This window comes from Littorina saxatilis, linkage group LG13, assembly GCF_037325665.1.
Source record: "Littorina saxatilis isolate snail1 linkage group LG13, US_GU_Lsax_2.0, whole genome shotgun sequence".
NCBI classification, from domain to species: Eukaryota; Metazoa; Mollusca; class Gastropoda; order Littorinimorpha; family Littorinidae; genus Littorina; species Littorina saxatilis.
In genome coordinates, this window is record NC_090257.1 from 18084920 (window position 1) to 18099741 (window position 14822).

At 42.6% G+C, this 14822-nt stretch overlaps 1 protein-coding gene across 3 annotated transcripts in view; it reads left to right on the forward strand.

Annotated features, from left to right (window-relative positions):
• The first annotated feature begins 4750 nt into the window (after positions 1–4750).
• The window catches only part of LOC138983786 (mitogen-activated protein kinase kinase kinase kinase 4-like), a 62467-nt gene continuing 52395 nt past the window's right edge, over positions 4751–14822 (forward strand). For 2 of the 3 annotated variants that reach the window (XM_070357111.1, XM_070357113.1), the window contains exons 1-4: positions 5578–5898; positions 7527–7592; positions 10085–10141; positions 13974–14018. In XM_070357111.1, coding sequence (XP_070213212.1) covers positions 5839–5898; positions 7527–7592; positions 10085–10141; positions 13974–14018 — 228 coding nt within the window. In that variant the 5' untranslated portion in view covers positions 5578–5838. Of the gene's footprint in view, positions 5899–7526; positions 7593–10084; positions 10142–13973; positions 14019–14822 lie in introns of all 3 variants that reach the window. The other variant, XM_070357112.1, reaches the window with a different exon arrangement.

Here is a 14822-nt window from a genome sequence, read left to right on the forward strand (position 1 = left end):
CGTTTGGGTGATCGATCATTTAGTAGTGAATACATACTCCTGCAATACCTTTACATGTGGATAATTGCTAAATCTGGCTGTGACTTCCTTTTTATAGGCCTACCATTTTTATTTATTTATGTATTTATTATTACTCTTTTGTGTTAGCATCATACAACTTCAGTCCAAACGCTTTGGTCTTCACTGTGCTTACGTAATGTCGCCTCCGTGCACTACTTTGATAAACAATGATGTGATGTCGTTTTGATTTCACTGTGTTCACATTTTGTCATTGCCGTGACTGAGGTACTCTTATGATGTACTGTCGTTTTTATTTCACTGTGTTCACATTTTGTCATTGCCGTGGGGTACTCTTATGATGTACTGTCGTTTTTATTTCACTGTGTTCACATTTTGTCATTGCCGTGAGGTACTCTTATGATGTAATGTCGTTTTAATTTCACTGTGTTCACATTTTGTCATTACCGTGAGGTACTCTTATGATGTTTTGATTTCACTGTGTTCACATTTTGTCATTGTCATGAGGTACTCTTATGATGTTTTGATTTCACTGTGTTCACATTTTGTCATTGCCGTGAGGTACTCTTATGATGTTTTGATTTCACTGTGTTCACATTTTGTCATTGCCTTGAGGTACTCTTATGATGTTTTGATTTCACTGTGTTCACATTTTGTCATTGCCGTGAGGTACTCTTATGATGTTTTGATTTCACTGTGTTCACATTTTGTCATTGCCGTGAGGTACTCTTATGATGTTTTGATTTCACTGTGTTCACATTTTGTCATTGTCATAAGGTACTCTTATGATGTTTTGATTTCACTGTGTTCACATTTTGTCATTGCCGTGAGGTACTCTTATGATGTTTTGATTTCACTGTGTTCACATTTTGTCATTGCCGTGAGGTACTCTTATGATGTTTTGATTTCACTGTGTTCACATTTTGTCATTGCCATGAGGTACTCTTATGATGTTTTGATTTCACTGTGTTCACATTTTGTCATTGCCGTGAGGTACTCTTATGATGTTTTGATTTCACTGTGTTCACATTTTGTCATTGCCGTGAGGTACTCTTATGATGTTTTGATTTCACTGTGTTCACATTTTGTCATTGCCGTGAGGTACTCTTATGATGTTTTGATTTGACTGTGTTCACATTTTGTCATTGCCTTGAGGTACTCATGATGTACTGCTGCTTTGATTTCACTGTGTTCACATCGTGTTATTGTCGTGCAATACTCTGATGTACAAAAAACTGTACTGTTGTTTTGTGCTCACATTGTGTTGTTGCCTTTGCTACTTAAACAATGTAACAGATATAAAAAAAACTTAAAAAAAACTGGTCTATACCGTCCAAATGTATGATGCAGGCTGGATTTCCTGGAATGGTTTTTGTTTCTTGTTTTTGATTGTTGAAGTCATGTTATTTTGTTCTTGACTGTTTCTTCCACCATGTGATATCATTTTGACACGATGATTTCATGTCTTTCAACGATATGACTCAAATACTTTTGACACTTTCAACTGGGTTTTCTGTTGTTTTCTGTTGTGTGAATGAATCATGGAGACTTTCGACTGGTTTTCTGTTGTTTTCTGTTGTGTGGGTGAATCATGGAGACATTCAACTGGTTTTCTTTTTTTTCTTCTGTTGTGTGAGTGAATCATGGAGACTTTCAACTGGTTTTCTGTTGTTTTCTGTTGTGTGGGTGAATCATGGAGACTTTCAACTGGGTTTTCTGTTGTTTTCTGTTGTGTGGGTGAATCATGGAGACATTCAACTGGTTTTCTGTTGTTTTCTGTTGTGCGAGTGAATCATGGTGACTTTCAACTGGTTTTCTGTTGTGTGGGTGAATCATGGAGACTTTCAACTGGGTTTTCTGTTGTTTTCTGTTGTGTGGGTGAATCATGGAGACTTTCAACTGGTTTTCTGTTGTGTGGGTGAATCATGGAGACTTTCAACTGGTTTTCTTTTTTTTCTTCTGTTGTGTGGGTGAATCATGGAGACTTTCAACTGGTTTTCTGTTGTTTTCTGTCTTGTGACGTGGGGGAATCATGGAGACTTCCAATTGGTTTTCTGATGTGTGAGTGTATCACGGAGACTCATCGTAATTTTCTTACTGCAACAGCAAGCACCCACGCCCACTAGAGTTGTGTGCGCACACATACACAGCTCTCTGAGTCTCATTCACACCATACTCTCTCTGTCTCTATCACGGCACCCACACACTCATTAGGGCACACACACACGCGAATATGCACACACACACACACACACACACACACACACACAAACACACACGTACACTGACAAACACACTCACTCACTCACCACGCACGCACACACACCCCGCACGCACGCGTACGTACACACACACACACACACACACACACACACACAAACTAATACACCGTGCAGAGGCGTGACAGTGTTTGTTGACTTGAACTGCTAAAATATAATAATGACAGTCTTAGCAGTTTTATATATCAGTTAGCCGTTGTGTCTGTGGACAGAAAATATGTCGTTTTAAGCGTCAAATTTAGACGTCGGAACGCTGCCAGAAATGTAAAAGAGTGAAAAAGCCTAACGGTTTTGAGGTTTGTGCGTCCGCAACCGTCACAGTTTTGACGTGACACGTTCAAGCATTAGAGAGAGGGTTAATGTGGCGAATAAAATTGTTTTGAGCGCTCTAGCACCGTTAGTTTGTCAGAATCGGAGATAAGGAGAATAGGTCAGTGGAGACGGTTTATGCGAGATCAACTTGAAGGCGCGGTGAGAAAGGCTGGTTGGGGAGAAAGTTGTGATCGTTACAGGACCTTGCTTTCACCCACTGGAGTGACCGTTTAACGTTAGGGCCGGGAAAGGAGTGCGTGTGTGTGTGTGTGTGTGTGTGAGAGTATGCTTGTGCGGCTGTGTATGTGTGTATATCTGTCCGGCAGTGTGTGCCGTGTGTGTGTCAGTGTGTGTGTGTCAGTGTGTGTGTGTCTGTGTGTATGTGTGTGTTTGTGTGTGTGTGTGTGTGTGAGTATTGTGTGTGTGAGTATGCTTGTGCCGCGGCTGTGTATGTGTGTCTATCTGTCAGTGTGTGTGTGTGTGTGTTCTTTCTTTCTTTTTTTATTTGGTGTTTAACGTCGTTTCTCAACCACGAAGGTTATATCGCGACGGGGAAAGGGGGGAGATGGGATAGAGCCACTTGTCAATTGTTTCTTGTTCACAAAAGCACTAATCAAAAATTATGGGGAGCATCGGGTAAATTCTTCTCCCTAACCCGCGGGGTGTGTGTGTGTGTGTGTGTGTGTGTGGCTGTGTGACATCAGTGCAGTGTGTATGTGAGAGAGTGTCCGTGCGATCATACATAAGCGCCGGTGTCAGTGTTTGTGCGTGTCACAGTCACGGTGTTTGCGTGTGTGTGTCGTGTGTGTGTGTCAGTGTGTGTGTGGTGTGTGTGTGCGCGTGCGGTGTGCGTGCGTGCGTGTGGGTGTCATGTCAGTGTGTGTGTGTGTGTGTCAGTGTGTGCGTGTGTGTGTCAAGTGTGTGTGTCATGTGACATGTCACCGAGTGTGTGTGTGTGTGTGTGTGTTTGTGTGTGTGTGTGTGTTAAGATAACTGACTGCTCAGGTAGTCTGTGACTGATGAGAGGCCGTTCAAGTGGCTTATAACACGCCCGGGTAGCGGCAACCAACCGCAAATCGTGCGCTGGCTTCCCAATGTAACTGAGTGCCGAAACACAAAAATCACCGTGGCTTTGGAGGCGAAGTCCAATCAAACAGGATTGAGAGCTTATTTCTAAGCCCTATAAAAACTGTTATGCATTCGCAAAGGAATCCATGAACATACAGAGAGACAAAAGCCCGCGCCAGACCCCATCACAAACAGAACTCCACAATCCGCAGGTGTTGCCTACATCTAAGCCGAACAACTCTGCAGAGTCTGCTGTGAATGGCGACGGTAGTCTCCCTGTCACACCTACAACAACAGTCAACGACGACCAAAATATATATCTCTTCAGTGCAAAAACAGTGACACTCAGATTAGCCTATTTTGTGCTTCCATCGTCATTATTATTATTATGGAAAGCTTATATACCATTCCTCTGATCATTCTTCCTATATAATAATATGCTACACTGGGTGGCCGAGTGGTAACGCACTTGCGCTCGGAAGCGAGAGGTTGCGGTAGTTCTACCCTGGGTCAGGGCCACTAGCAATTTTCTCCGCCCCCCCCCCCCCCCCCTCCCCGCTTTCCTAGGTGGTGGGTTCAAGTGCTAGTCTTTCGGATGAGACGAAAAACCGAGGTCCCTTCGTGTACACTACATTGGGGTGTGCACGTTAAAGATCCCACGATTGACAAAAGGGTCTTTCCTGGCGGCAAAATTGTATAGGCATAGATAAAAAATGTCCACCAAAATACCCGGCCGTGTGACTTGGAATAATAGGCCGTGAAAAGTATGATATGCGCAGAAATGGCTGCGATCTGCTGGTCGATGTGAATGCGTGATGTATTGTGTAAAAAATTCTATCTCACACGGCATAAATAGATGATCCCTGCGCCTCAAGTTGAGTCCGAGTCTGCCCTCTGATACGCGCGCGATATAAGACTTCATATAACATAACTGACTATATGTATGATATATATAGACTGTAATAGTATATAATACACTGGCTATAGTATATCAGTGCTACACCGACTATACGACATAGGGAAAAGTCACGGTGACAGGACATTCCTCTGTGACCGTAAGGCACCAACTGTGAGCCACTCAGTAGACTTCACTTTCGATCGTCAGTGGCGTTTTCTGGTACATATGGACTCTGTTGTAGATCTTAACTACATAATTATCCTCGTGTCTGCATTACTGATTTCTTGGTCAAAGTCGAAGGACACAGGCAAGGTAATATCCATTCTTCCAGACTGACATTTCATTGTGGCGAAATGATTTCTCACTGTCCGTGTAACAACTAAACAAACCACTTCCGGAATGACCTATCCCATGCGTTAAGTCCTTCCCAAAAAGCGCACATATAGGCCCCCTATGCGTCGTACCAGTATGGCTGTTTTTGTTTCACTTTCACAATGTTTGTAATGAAAAGGGCAGACTTTTTATTCACACGTTTCTGGCTTCTGTATCAAGTTGGCCAGACCGACACAGACAGACACATTTATCACATAACTTGAAGAGTTGGCCAACAATGTTCGGCTCGGCATCCACAAGAGGTGACAGCCCTATGCGCGAGAGGTGATGGGTGCGACAGAGTCAGCAAGCCGCGTGGAGGCGTGATGCAAATGACACAGTGCCAACTCATGACACACACACTCAGTCTCCGCTCACTGCTCGCACCAAGCCCGAGCCTTTCCCCTCGTCTGAAAAATGTCGTCTGCTACAGTGTCATTTGTGTGGCTTTTTGTCCAAAAACACTGGCATGACAGTTGCAAATGCCCCTCTTTCTTACTCCACAATGATTGATCTGACGTTCTGCTTTTAGCTACATTATTACAGCAAGAATTACTAGCGTATTTTGCATTTGCTCCGCTGGAATAAAAGGAAAGTGACACAGAAACACGCACTTGACACGCTTTCGCTAGTAGTTTCCCTTGATCATCCCATAATGCTCTGCTGAGGCTGCTGTCTGTTCACTTGGAGTAAATAGTGGAATGGTAGCCCGTTTACGTGGATATCTTTGAGCTTGATCGGTATTTGGTTGACTGTGGGGGATGAATGGATATTTCATCTTGATGTGTATTGGATTATGTTGAACACTGTGGCTGTTATTTGACTGATATTCACTCTGCAAGCACACACCCATCAGCGGAGCAGCCATATTCAAATGAGTTGCTCCCAAAAATGGCGACGACTACATCGGTAAATGTCAGTCTTGATGATATTGACTTATCGGCTCTACGGGTAAGTGTTTTGATCTTGATCAGCATTATTTAAAATCTGTTGGCTGCTCATGTAGACTGCAGCTTTGGTTTTTATCTTTAATTGATATCAATGCTTACTTGTTGGACAGTGAGCACAGTTGCAGTGTGTCTGTGTCTGTTCTGGCACCAGTGAGGCAGGGGCTAGGACAAAGACGGAAGATGCCCGGTAGAAAGTACACATGGAATGCGTTTTATCAACCTGTTCGTGCATTAGAGAGGACACTCACCCACGTCAGATAACAAGATGTCAGTCACAACGGGTGGGGGACAAATATGGCCTGCTTGTTTTATGCTTAGACAGTAAAAGTTGATAGTTAACTCTTGTTACTCAACTTACTGTACACGAATCTGTAAGCTGAAAGAAGTATTAACTCTTGTTACTATGTTAGTGTTAGTTCATGAGTCTTTGTGCAGAAAGAATCAGAGTGAGTTTTATTGGGAGGCAAGAAGCATTACTGAGTACTGACAGTGACAGATGATGTAATGAGAACATTATAAATGCTACGTCAAAGCATTTTGGATTAAAATTGCAATGGCAATCACGCCCAGTTTGGCACAAGGATCATTTCAGGAAAAAAGTTTTTGAAACTTAAAGGTGGAAGTTTGAAATAGTGAAGGTCCAGGCATACTACATGCAGGGGCGGACGAGGGGGGGGGGGGGGCACAGGGTGCAGGTGCACCCCCCCCCCCTCCAGCAAAAAAAAAATAAAAATTTGCAAAGCTGATTCTATGACCATTTCTAAGTTCAAATGGCACCAGATGGCACCATTTTGCTTCTTTGGGGCACAAAATTTTTCGGGGTCCGGACCCCCCTAGCAAATTCGGGCACAAAGCGCCCATCACATTCACTTTCGATTCAAAGTGCACCCCCCCTTACAAAGCAACTGATCCGCCCCTGTACATGTACAACTAGCATACTGTTCTTCAGTGTACAGCTGTCATACCGTTCTTCAGTGTACTGTACAGCTTGTTATGTGACATGACATGTTATGTCTGTAGTGTACTGCTTGTAATACTGTCATACCATTCTTCAGTGTACAGCTAGTAATGCTGTCATACCGTTCTTCAGTGTACAGCTAGTTATGTTACATGTTGTGTCGGTCATGTTGTTTTTGAGTTTGTTGACTTGTAAAATTTGAGTAACTTGTAAAATTTGAGTATGTACGTGGCACACTTGCAGGGATCAGTCTGGGAGAAACAGACAATGTACCCTCTCTCTCTTGCACTTGCTGGACCTCTCTGTCTGTGTCTGCCTCTCTCTCTCTCTCTCTCTCTCTCTCTCTCTCTCTCTCTCTCTCTCTCTCTCTCTCTCTCTCTCTCTCTCTCACCCTCTCTCTCTCTTTCACTCTCTCTCTCTCTCTCTCTCTTTCTTTCTCTCTTTCTCTCTCTCTCTCTCTCTCTTTTGCCCTCTCTCTCTTTCTCTCTCTCTTTTTAGCTCTCTCCTTCTCTCTCTCTTTCGCCCTCTCTCTCTCTCTCTCTCTCTCTCTCTCTTTCTCTCTCTTTCTCTCTCTTTCGCCCTCTCTCTCTCTCTCTCTCATTTCCTCTTCTGCTCTCGCTCTGGACCTTGTTTAATCATGTTTCATTTCTTTTACCTTGTGTTGTTTACAGGACCCAGCTGGAATATTTGACCTGATCGAGGTGGTGGGAAATGGCACCTATGGACAGGTTTACAAGGTGGGTATTAACTATCATTCGATTGGTGTCTCGCTTTGCTCACTTACACTTACACTTACAGTGGTACCTGCTACGTAAAGCCCCTCTGATGAAACAACACCTCCCATGAAAGGACACATTTTGTTGTTGCTTTATTATTATTATTGTTACTAAATTTACCTGGCATGACACTGGACAGGCCGCTTGCGATGTAGGGACACTGTAACTGTTGGCTGATCGAGAGAGTGTCCTGTCATTGCTGGTACCACTGTGCTTACACAGTTATAGTGCATTGTACCTTCACATCTTGAAACTAACAGTACACACAGAGCTCTGTTCTGTGACTACCAGTTCACTTTGACCAATTTCCTATTTTGCTGACTCACTTGCAAATGTATAGTTTTTGCACATGTGTCTTAACAATGACAATTGACATTGTGCACTTATGTCTTAACACTGACACACTGCACATGTGTCTTAACAATGACACTGAATACATGTCTTAACAATGACACTGTGCATGTGTCTCAACAATGACACTGTGCATGTGTCTCAACAATGACACGGCATGTGTCTTAACAATGACATTGTGCACTTGTGTCTTAACACTGACACTGCACATGTGTCACGACACTGATAGTGCACATGTGTCTTAACAATGACACTGGGCATGTGTCTTAACACTGACACTGTGCATGTGTCTTAACATTGACACTGTGCACAAGGCTGTTCTGTGGGGGTTACACTGGTCTTGGTGTTTAATTATAATTCTGACTCATTCAGTCAATTCGAGGGAAGGGGGGTGAGTTGTGACAATTGGAGGCGTGGGGTGAGAGAAGGTTTGACAGGATAGATCTGAGGAAGAGACTGACTGTTTGAGGTTTCCCACCCCTATCATTCATAAACAATATATCTTAACTCTTATTTCTCAACAGTTGCCAGTCAACTTTGCATGTCATGTATTTGCTTGTTGATAGATAAGGCAGTTCCACAACTTACAGTCAAAGCATTTGTGGATCGTCCTATACATCTACAAATTCTGATTTTGTTGTTGTTCAGAAGCTTTCAGTTTACACAAAAGCTACTAAAATATACTTGTGTTATACGAATTGTACTTTTCTTTCTCTTCATCTTTTCTCATCGGCCCTCCCTCTCTTTCCCTGCATTCTCTCACTATTGTAACTTGTAATTTTTATGTAACTTATTCAGTTATTGTAAGCACTGTTATTTAGGCTTGCTATTGCTAGAGTAAGTAGGGCATATTAAGTAGAGAGAAGTCAGGGAGCCTGTTATTTTCAAGAGGGTAATATTACTAATAACAGGTGAAGAGCTTTTGCTTGCTACAGAAGCACTGTCAGATGCTTGGTGCAAGTAAGTGTACCTATAGTAACATGGCTGGCTGAGTAACAACCAGGCATGTTGTGGGAATGCAGGTGTGCCATTGGTGATGGGTCTTGAACAGAAAGTGTGTGACACTGCATGCACAATTGTTTTCATGTTACAGGTTCCACTGCCAGAGGGTTAATTAAGTAAGGGGAGCTAAGACTAAGAGTACCTAGAAATGGGGGGGGGGAGGGGGGTAGAGCAGTTGTGGAGGCTGTGTTACTGTTAGAGTATTTGGGGGAAGGGGGGGGGGGTAGTGAATACCCTGTATTGGATGATAGAGTTTGAGTGACCCAGAGTGCAGTCATTGTATTGGGGGTGGAGATGGGGGTGGGCTAGAAGGGATAAAGTGCCCTTTACACTTCAGTGTGAAGGTCCACACAGCTGTGGGTGGGGGAGGGGGAGCACTCAGTGCAGTAGGATTAGGGCTGGGGGGTGGGGGTGGGGATGAGTGCAGTGTACTCTGCTGTGGAGGGGGTGAGGTGCACAGTGCAGTGTGACATTTTGCACATTCCTCGTCGTCTATCTTACCCTCCTTTCTGTCCCACACAGCCTCTCTCTCTTTCTTTCTGTGTCTCTACCCCCCCCCCCCCCAACTCTCTCTCTCTCTTGCTCTCTAAGTCCCTCCCTATCTCTCCTTACCCTCTCTCTTGTGTCTCTCTTGCTCTCTATGTCTTTCTTGTCTCTCCCTCTCCCCTCTGTCTTTCTCCCCCCTCTGTCTCTCTTTCTCCCCCTCCCCCCCCCTCTTCATCATCATTATCACAAGCATTGTCATTGTAGGCATTATCGTTAACTTTGGTGTTAATTTACTATTAGTATTATGACTATGAGTGTTACTGCCGGCAACTTCATAATTTTTATGTTCTCAGCAGTTTGTAGTTTTCTTGCTCATTGGCTTTTTGATTTTCTATTTGTTTGTAGGTTGTTTGTTTGTTTGTTGTTCTGTTTGCATTCTTGCTGGCTTGCTTTTCTGTTTGTCAGTTATTAGAATTTTGTATTATTTAGATGTCAGAACAGGTTGTAAGAAAAGGCGTAGCCTTAAACCTCTATCCTTGTAAAATAAAGTTCCATGATCATCCTCTCTCTGTGTTACATACATGTCGGTCAAGTGTGGTTGTTACTGTGTGCAGGGCCGCCACACCAAGACAGGGCAGCTGGCCGCCATCAAGGTCATGAATGTCACTGAGGTAAGTCAGTTGTCACACACACCTCACTTTCACACGCACACTCACACACGCACTCACACAGAGAGACACACACACACTCATACACTAACACCTCTTGTACACACACCTCACGCGCACACACAGTCACACATACACACTCATCCTGTCGCTCAATAAGAGGAGGAAATAAGGTCTGAATAGGAATTCAAAAGTTAAGTCATTGTTTCCTGAAGGATGTCCTGATATTCACATCATATATATATATATAGAAGGTAAACATCACACAGAATAGGTCTGAATAGGAATTCAAAAGTTAAGTCATTGTTTCCTGAAGGATGTCCTGATATTCACATCATATATATAGAAGGTAAACATCACACAGAATATGTGGAAAAACCTCGGGCCGCTTGTCCAGCATTCCCGGTATCCTGGTTTTCATCATCATGTTGTGTTGTTATCCCTTTATGCATATATGTCTGTACAATGCAGTAATACTTATCTTCATCAGTGATGGCGCTAGTATTTTTTCAAACCGGTACGCCAATTTTTATGATGCAAACAGTGCAGAAAAAAAACGTAGGAACCAGTAAGAGTCCAACTCAGAGTATTGGTTTTGTTGTTTGACCAGTGAAAAAGATTGTAGAGACTTTCTAAAAATAAACCGGTAGGTCATACCGGCAGCCAATTTTGTTCCGGTATTTTCTCATTTCAACCAGTAAAATACCGTTAATTACCGGTTAATGCCAATACTGCTCCATTCAACACAAATTGTTCACAGGGTACACATGTGCACACTTGCACACGCACAAAGAGGTTGACAAATGATCAATGCATGAGAAAGTTACGTTGGTGTATCATCACAGGGAAGTTGCTTCACATATATGATATACAGAGATTTATTTATGAGTATTACAACTTGTGTCTGTCTGTCTGTCTATCTGTGTCTTCGCGATGCACGGCCAAAGTTCTCGATGGATCTGCTTCAAATTTGTTGGGCATATTCAGGTACGCCCCGGACACAACCTGGTTGATGAGAATTTTCAACACGTGCTCGCAGCGCTGAACCGATTTTGGTTTTTCTGTTCATCTTCCCAGATCCATTCCCAGTAACTCTTCCTTAGGCCAAAAAAAAATAGGTGTGGTTAAGGTAACATAGCCAAAAACAATAGGGTAGGAAGGAAGGCAATCACTTTTTTTTGGGTTAACTTTTTTTCTAATGTGTACAAATTAAACCTACTTGACAGGGAAATAAGTGTGCGACTCGAGCGCTTTCGCTTTCATTGCTTTTTCTGCACTGGTTTTTTTTAAATTTTTTTTTTACAATACAAATGTAATAAAAAGTTATAGGGTCGGCCCCTAAAAATAGGGTAGGTCGGGTTACCATAACCACACCTATTTTTTTTTATGCCTTATCTTCTCCAGTGTTTTGCGTTTATCTCCCTTCCTCCGTGTGGCGTCAATCCATATTTCCGTTACTATTTTTAGAAGGTCACTGTCCACAACGCTTTCATCCCGGCGAAGCCAGATATTCCCGTTACTATTTTTGACTCACATGCGAAGCAAAAGTGAGTCTATGTACTCACCCGAGTCGTCCGGCCGGCCGGCCGTCCGGAAAACTTTAACGTTGGATATTTCTTGGACACTATTCAGTCTATCAGTACCAAATTTGGCAAGATGGTGTATGATGACAAGGCCCCAAAAAACATACATAGCATCTTGACCTTGCTTCAAGGTCAAGGTCGCAGGGGCCATAAATGTTGTCTAAAAAACAGCTATTTTTCACATTTTTCACATTTTCTCTGAAGTTTTTGAGATTGAATACCTCACCTATATATGATATATAGGGCAAAGTAAGCCCCATCTTTTGATACCAGTTTGGTTTACCTTGCTTCAAGGTCAAGGTCACAGGAGCTCTTCAAAGTTGGATTGTATACATATTTTGAAGTGACCTTGACCCTGAACTATGGAAGATAACTGTTTCAAACTTAAAAATTATGTGGGGCACATGTTATGCTTTCATCATGAGACACATTTGGTCACATATGGTCAAGGTCACTTTGACCCTTATGAAATGTGACCAAAATAAGGTAGTGAACCACTAAAAGTGACCATATCTCATGGTAGAAAGAGCCAATAAGCACCATTGTACTTCCTATGTCTTGAATTAACAGCTTTGTGTTGCATGACCTTGGATGACCTTGACCTTGGGTCAAGGTCACATGTATTTTGGTAGGGAAAATGTGTAAAGCAGTTCTTAGTGAATGATGTCATTGCTAGGTTTAGTTATTTGACCTTGACCCTGAAGGTCAAGGTCATGTCAAGGTCAAGCATGTGAGTCGTATGGGCTTTGCCCTTCTTGTTAGAAGGTCACTGCACTGTCCAGAACGCTTTCCTTGCACCCGTAAGTTGTCCTCACTGTAAAAGTCCAAAGGTCGAATCAATTTATAGCCACGCAAAAAATACACTGTCATCTATCTCTATATATTAATAGAATAGATATATATATATACGGCTTCTCTGTGTGTGTGTGTGTGGGCAACACCTGTGGATTGTAGAGTTCTGTTTGTGATGTGGTCTGGCGGCTTTGGTGTGTCAGTATGTTCTGGCCTTCCTTTGAGAAGCCATAACAGTTTTGAAAGGGCTTAGAGATAAGCTCTAAATTTCTCAATCCTGTTTGAGTGGACTTCGCCTCCAAAGGTGATTGTGGTGTTTCGGCACTCGGTTACATTCGGCGTCGTCGACAGGGATGGGACTCGACATGATATGTTCAGGAATGGCATTATGGCCACTGAATCATTTTCGTGCTGTTCCCATTCCACGAATCTGGGAGGGACCTAAGCTTGGCGGGTCCATGGTTCGGAACTTTTGGGACAAAGTTCATTCAAACGGGGGCGGGTGTGACAGGGAGACTACCGTCGCCCTTCACAGCAGACTCTGCAGAGTTGTTCGCCTTAGAAGTTGTGAGCTATTTATAGCTCGCAAGGCAACACCTGTGGATTGTAGAGTTCTGTTTGTGATATCGTAAATATCGTAAATATTCTGCATCAAATTTGGTGGGCATATTCAGGTGGACCCCGGGCACAAACTGGTGGATGAAAATTTTCAACACGGGCTCAAAGCCGGCGAACCGCTACTCTGTCTCGCGATCCACCCGGCGAAGCCGGGTATTCCTCTAGTAGTACATATCATGTCCTGACGTCATCAGCATGAATAGTACATAATTATGTCCTGAACTCATCAGTATGATTTTGATTTAACTCGATTCTTGGCAATTTTGTTGTTTTTGTGTTTTAGACTAAGTAAATCATTTTCCATGAAAAATATTCTCGTAGATTGTATATGATTGACAATCCAGGTTTCCCAATTGCTTCCTTTCCGGCCGATTTATGTGGAGCACGTGATGCGCACAAAAAATATTGGCGGTCTAGAAGTGTCGTCTGCGCAATGATCGCGGCGGCGCCCGCGGCTTTCTTGACCGCCAAGGACGACCGCGCACGTTGTGATAAGTCATTCGTTAGACCTCAATACATGATTAAACATTCTTTTACTTTTCTATCCATACCAGGTACAAATATCAATAAAATTTCATAATAAGAATAATCAGTTTTGGCCTTCTTCTGAAAAGCTGTCTAAAACGAGTTACGCCAAAATTCCATGACAACGTCGATATGTCCTGACCTCATCTGTATGAATAGTGCATGTAATGATGTATATATTTATATATCCTCAAATCATCAACATGAATAGTACCTTTGATCAGCATCAACAATTTTGATCGGAAACTTGATATGGCCATAATGAAGACTAACGCCTGCCTGTGAGTCATTTTGTTTTTTCCCATTCCCATTTTCAGGAGGAGGAGGAAGAAATCAAGCTTGAGATCAATGTGCTGAAGAGGGTGAGTTTGAAACAGACACTTGAATGTTGTTACAAACCATGGATATCCATTGAATTAGACACTTGAAATGTTGTCACACACAATGGATGTCGAGTAAAAGCGACACTTGAATGTTGTTACTAACCATGGATATCCATTAGATAAGACATTAAAATGTTGTCACACACAATGGATGTCAAGTAAAAAAGACAGTTGAATGTTGTTACTCACAATGGCTATCAAGTAAAAGACACATGAATGTTGTTACACACAATATCAAGTGAAAGACACATGCATGTTGGTGCACACAATGGCTATCAAGTGAAAGACACATGAATGTTGTTACACACAATATCAAGTGAAAGACATTTGAATGTTGTTACACATAACGGCTATCAAGTTTTAAAAAAAGAAATGGTGGGGGTGACAGAACATGCAGTCAGTGTGTGATCTGAAGGCTGCTGCACTTATTTCTACCTGTACCTGTATCAGCCATTTTTGTTGACTCACCTGAGTAATCAGGGGGTCAGTGTAATGATCAGTGTTTGTTAGGGACTCCATGAACAAAAGAATGAACGTTGAGGTTTACTCAGATCTTTTTGAAGCTAGAGCTTTGAAACTTTACACACTCCTAGATTGTGATGACGTCTCGAGGCGACCCAAGTTTGATTGACCCTCCATCATTTTCATGGTCACAGCGGTGTTGAGTTCGGGTCATAGAAAGCTTAAAGGAAAATAATCAATTTTCTTGAATTTGTGTGGAACAAGAGCTTTTAAAGTTCACATACTCCCATGCTTTGATGGCATCTATGCATGAAATATGGT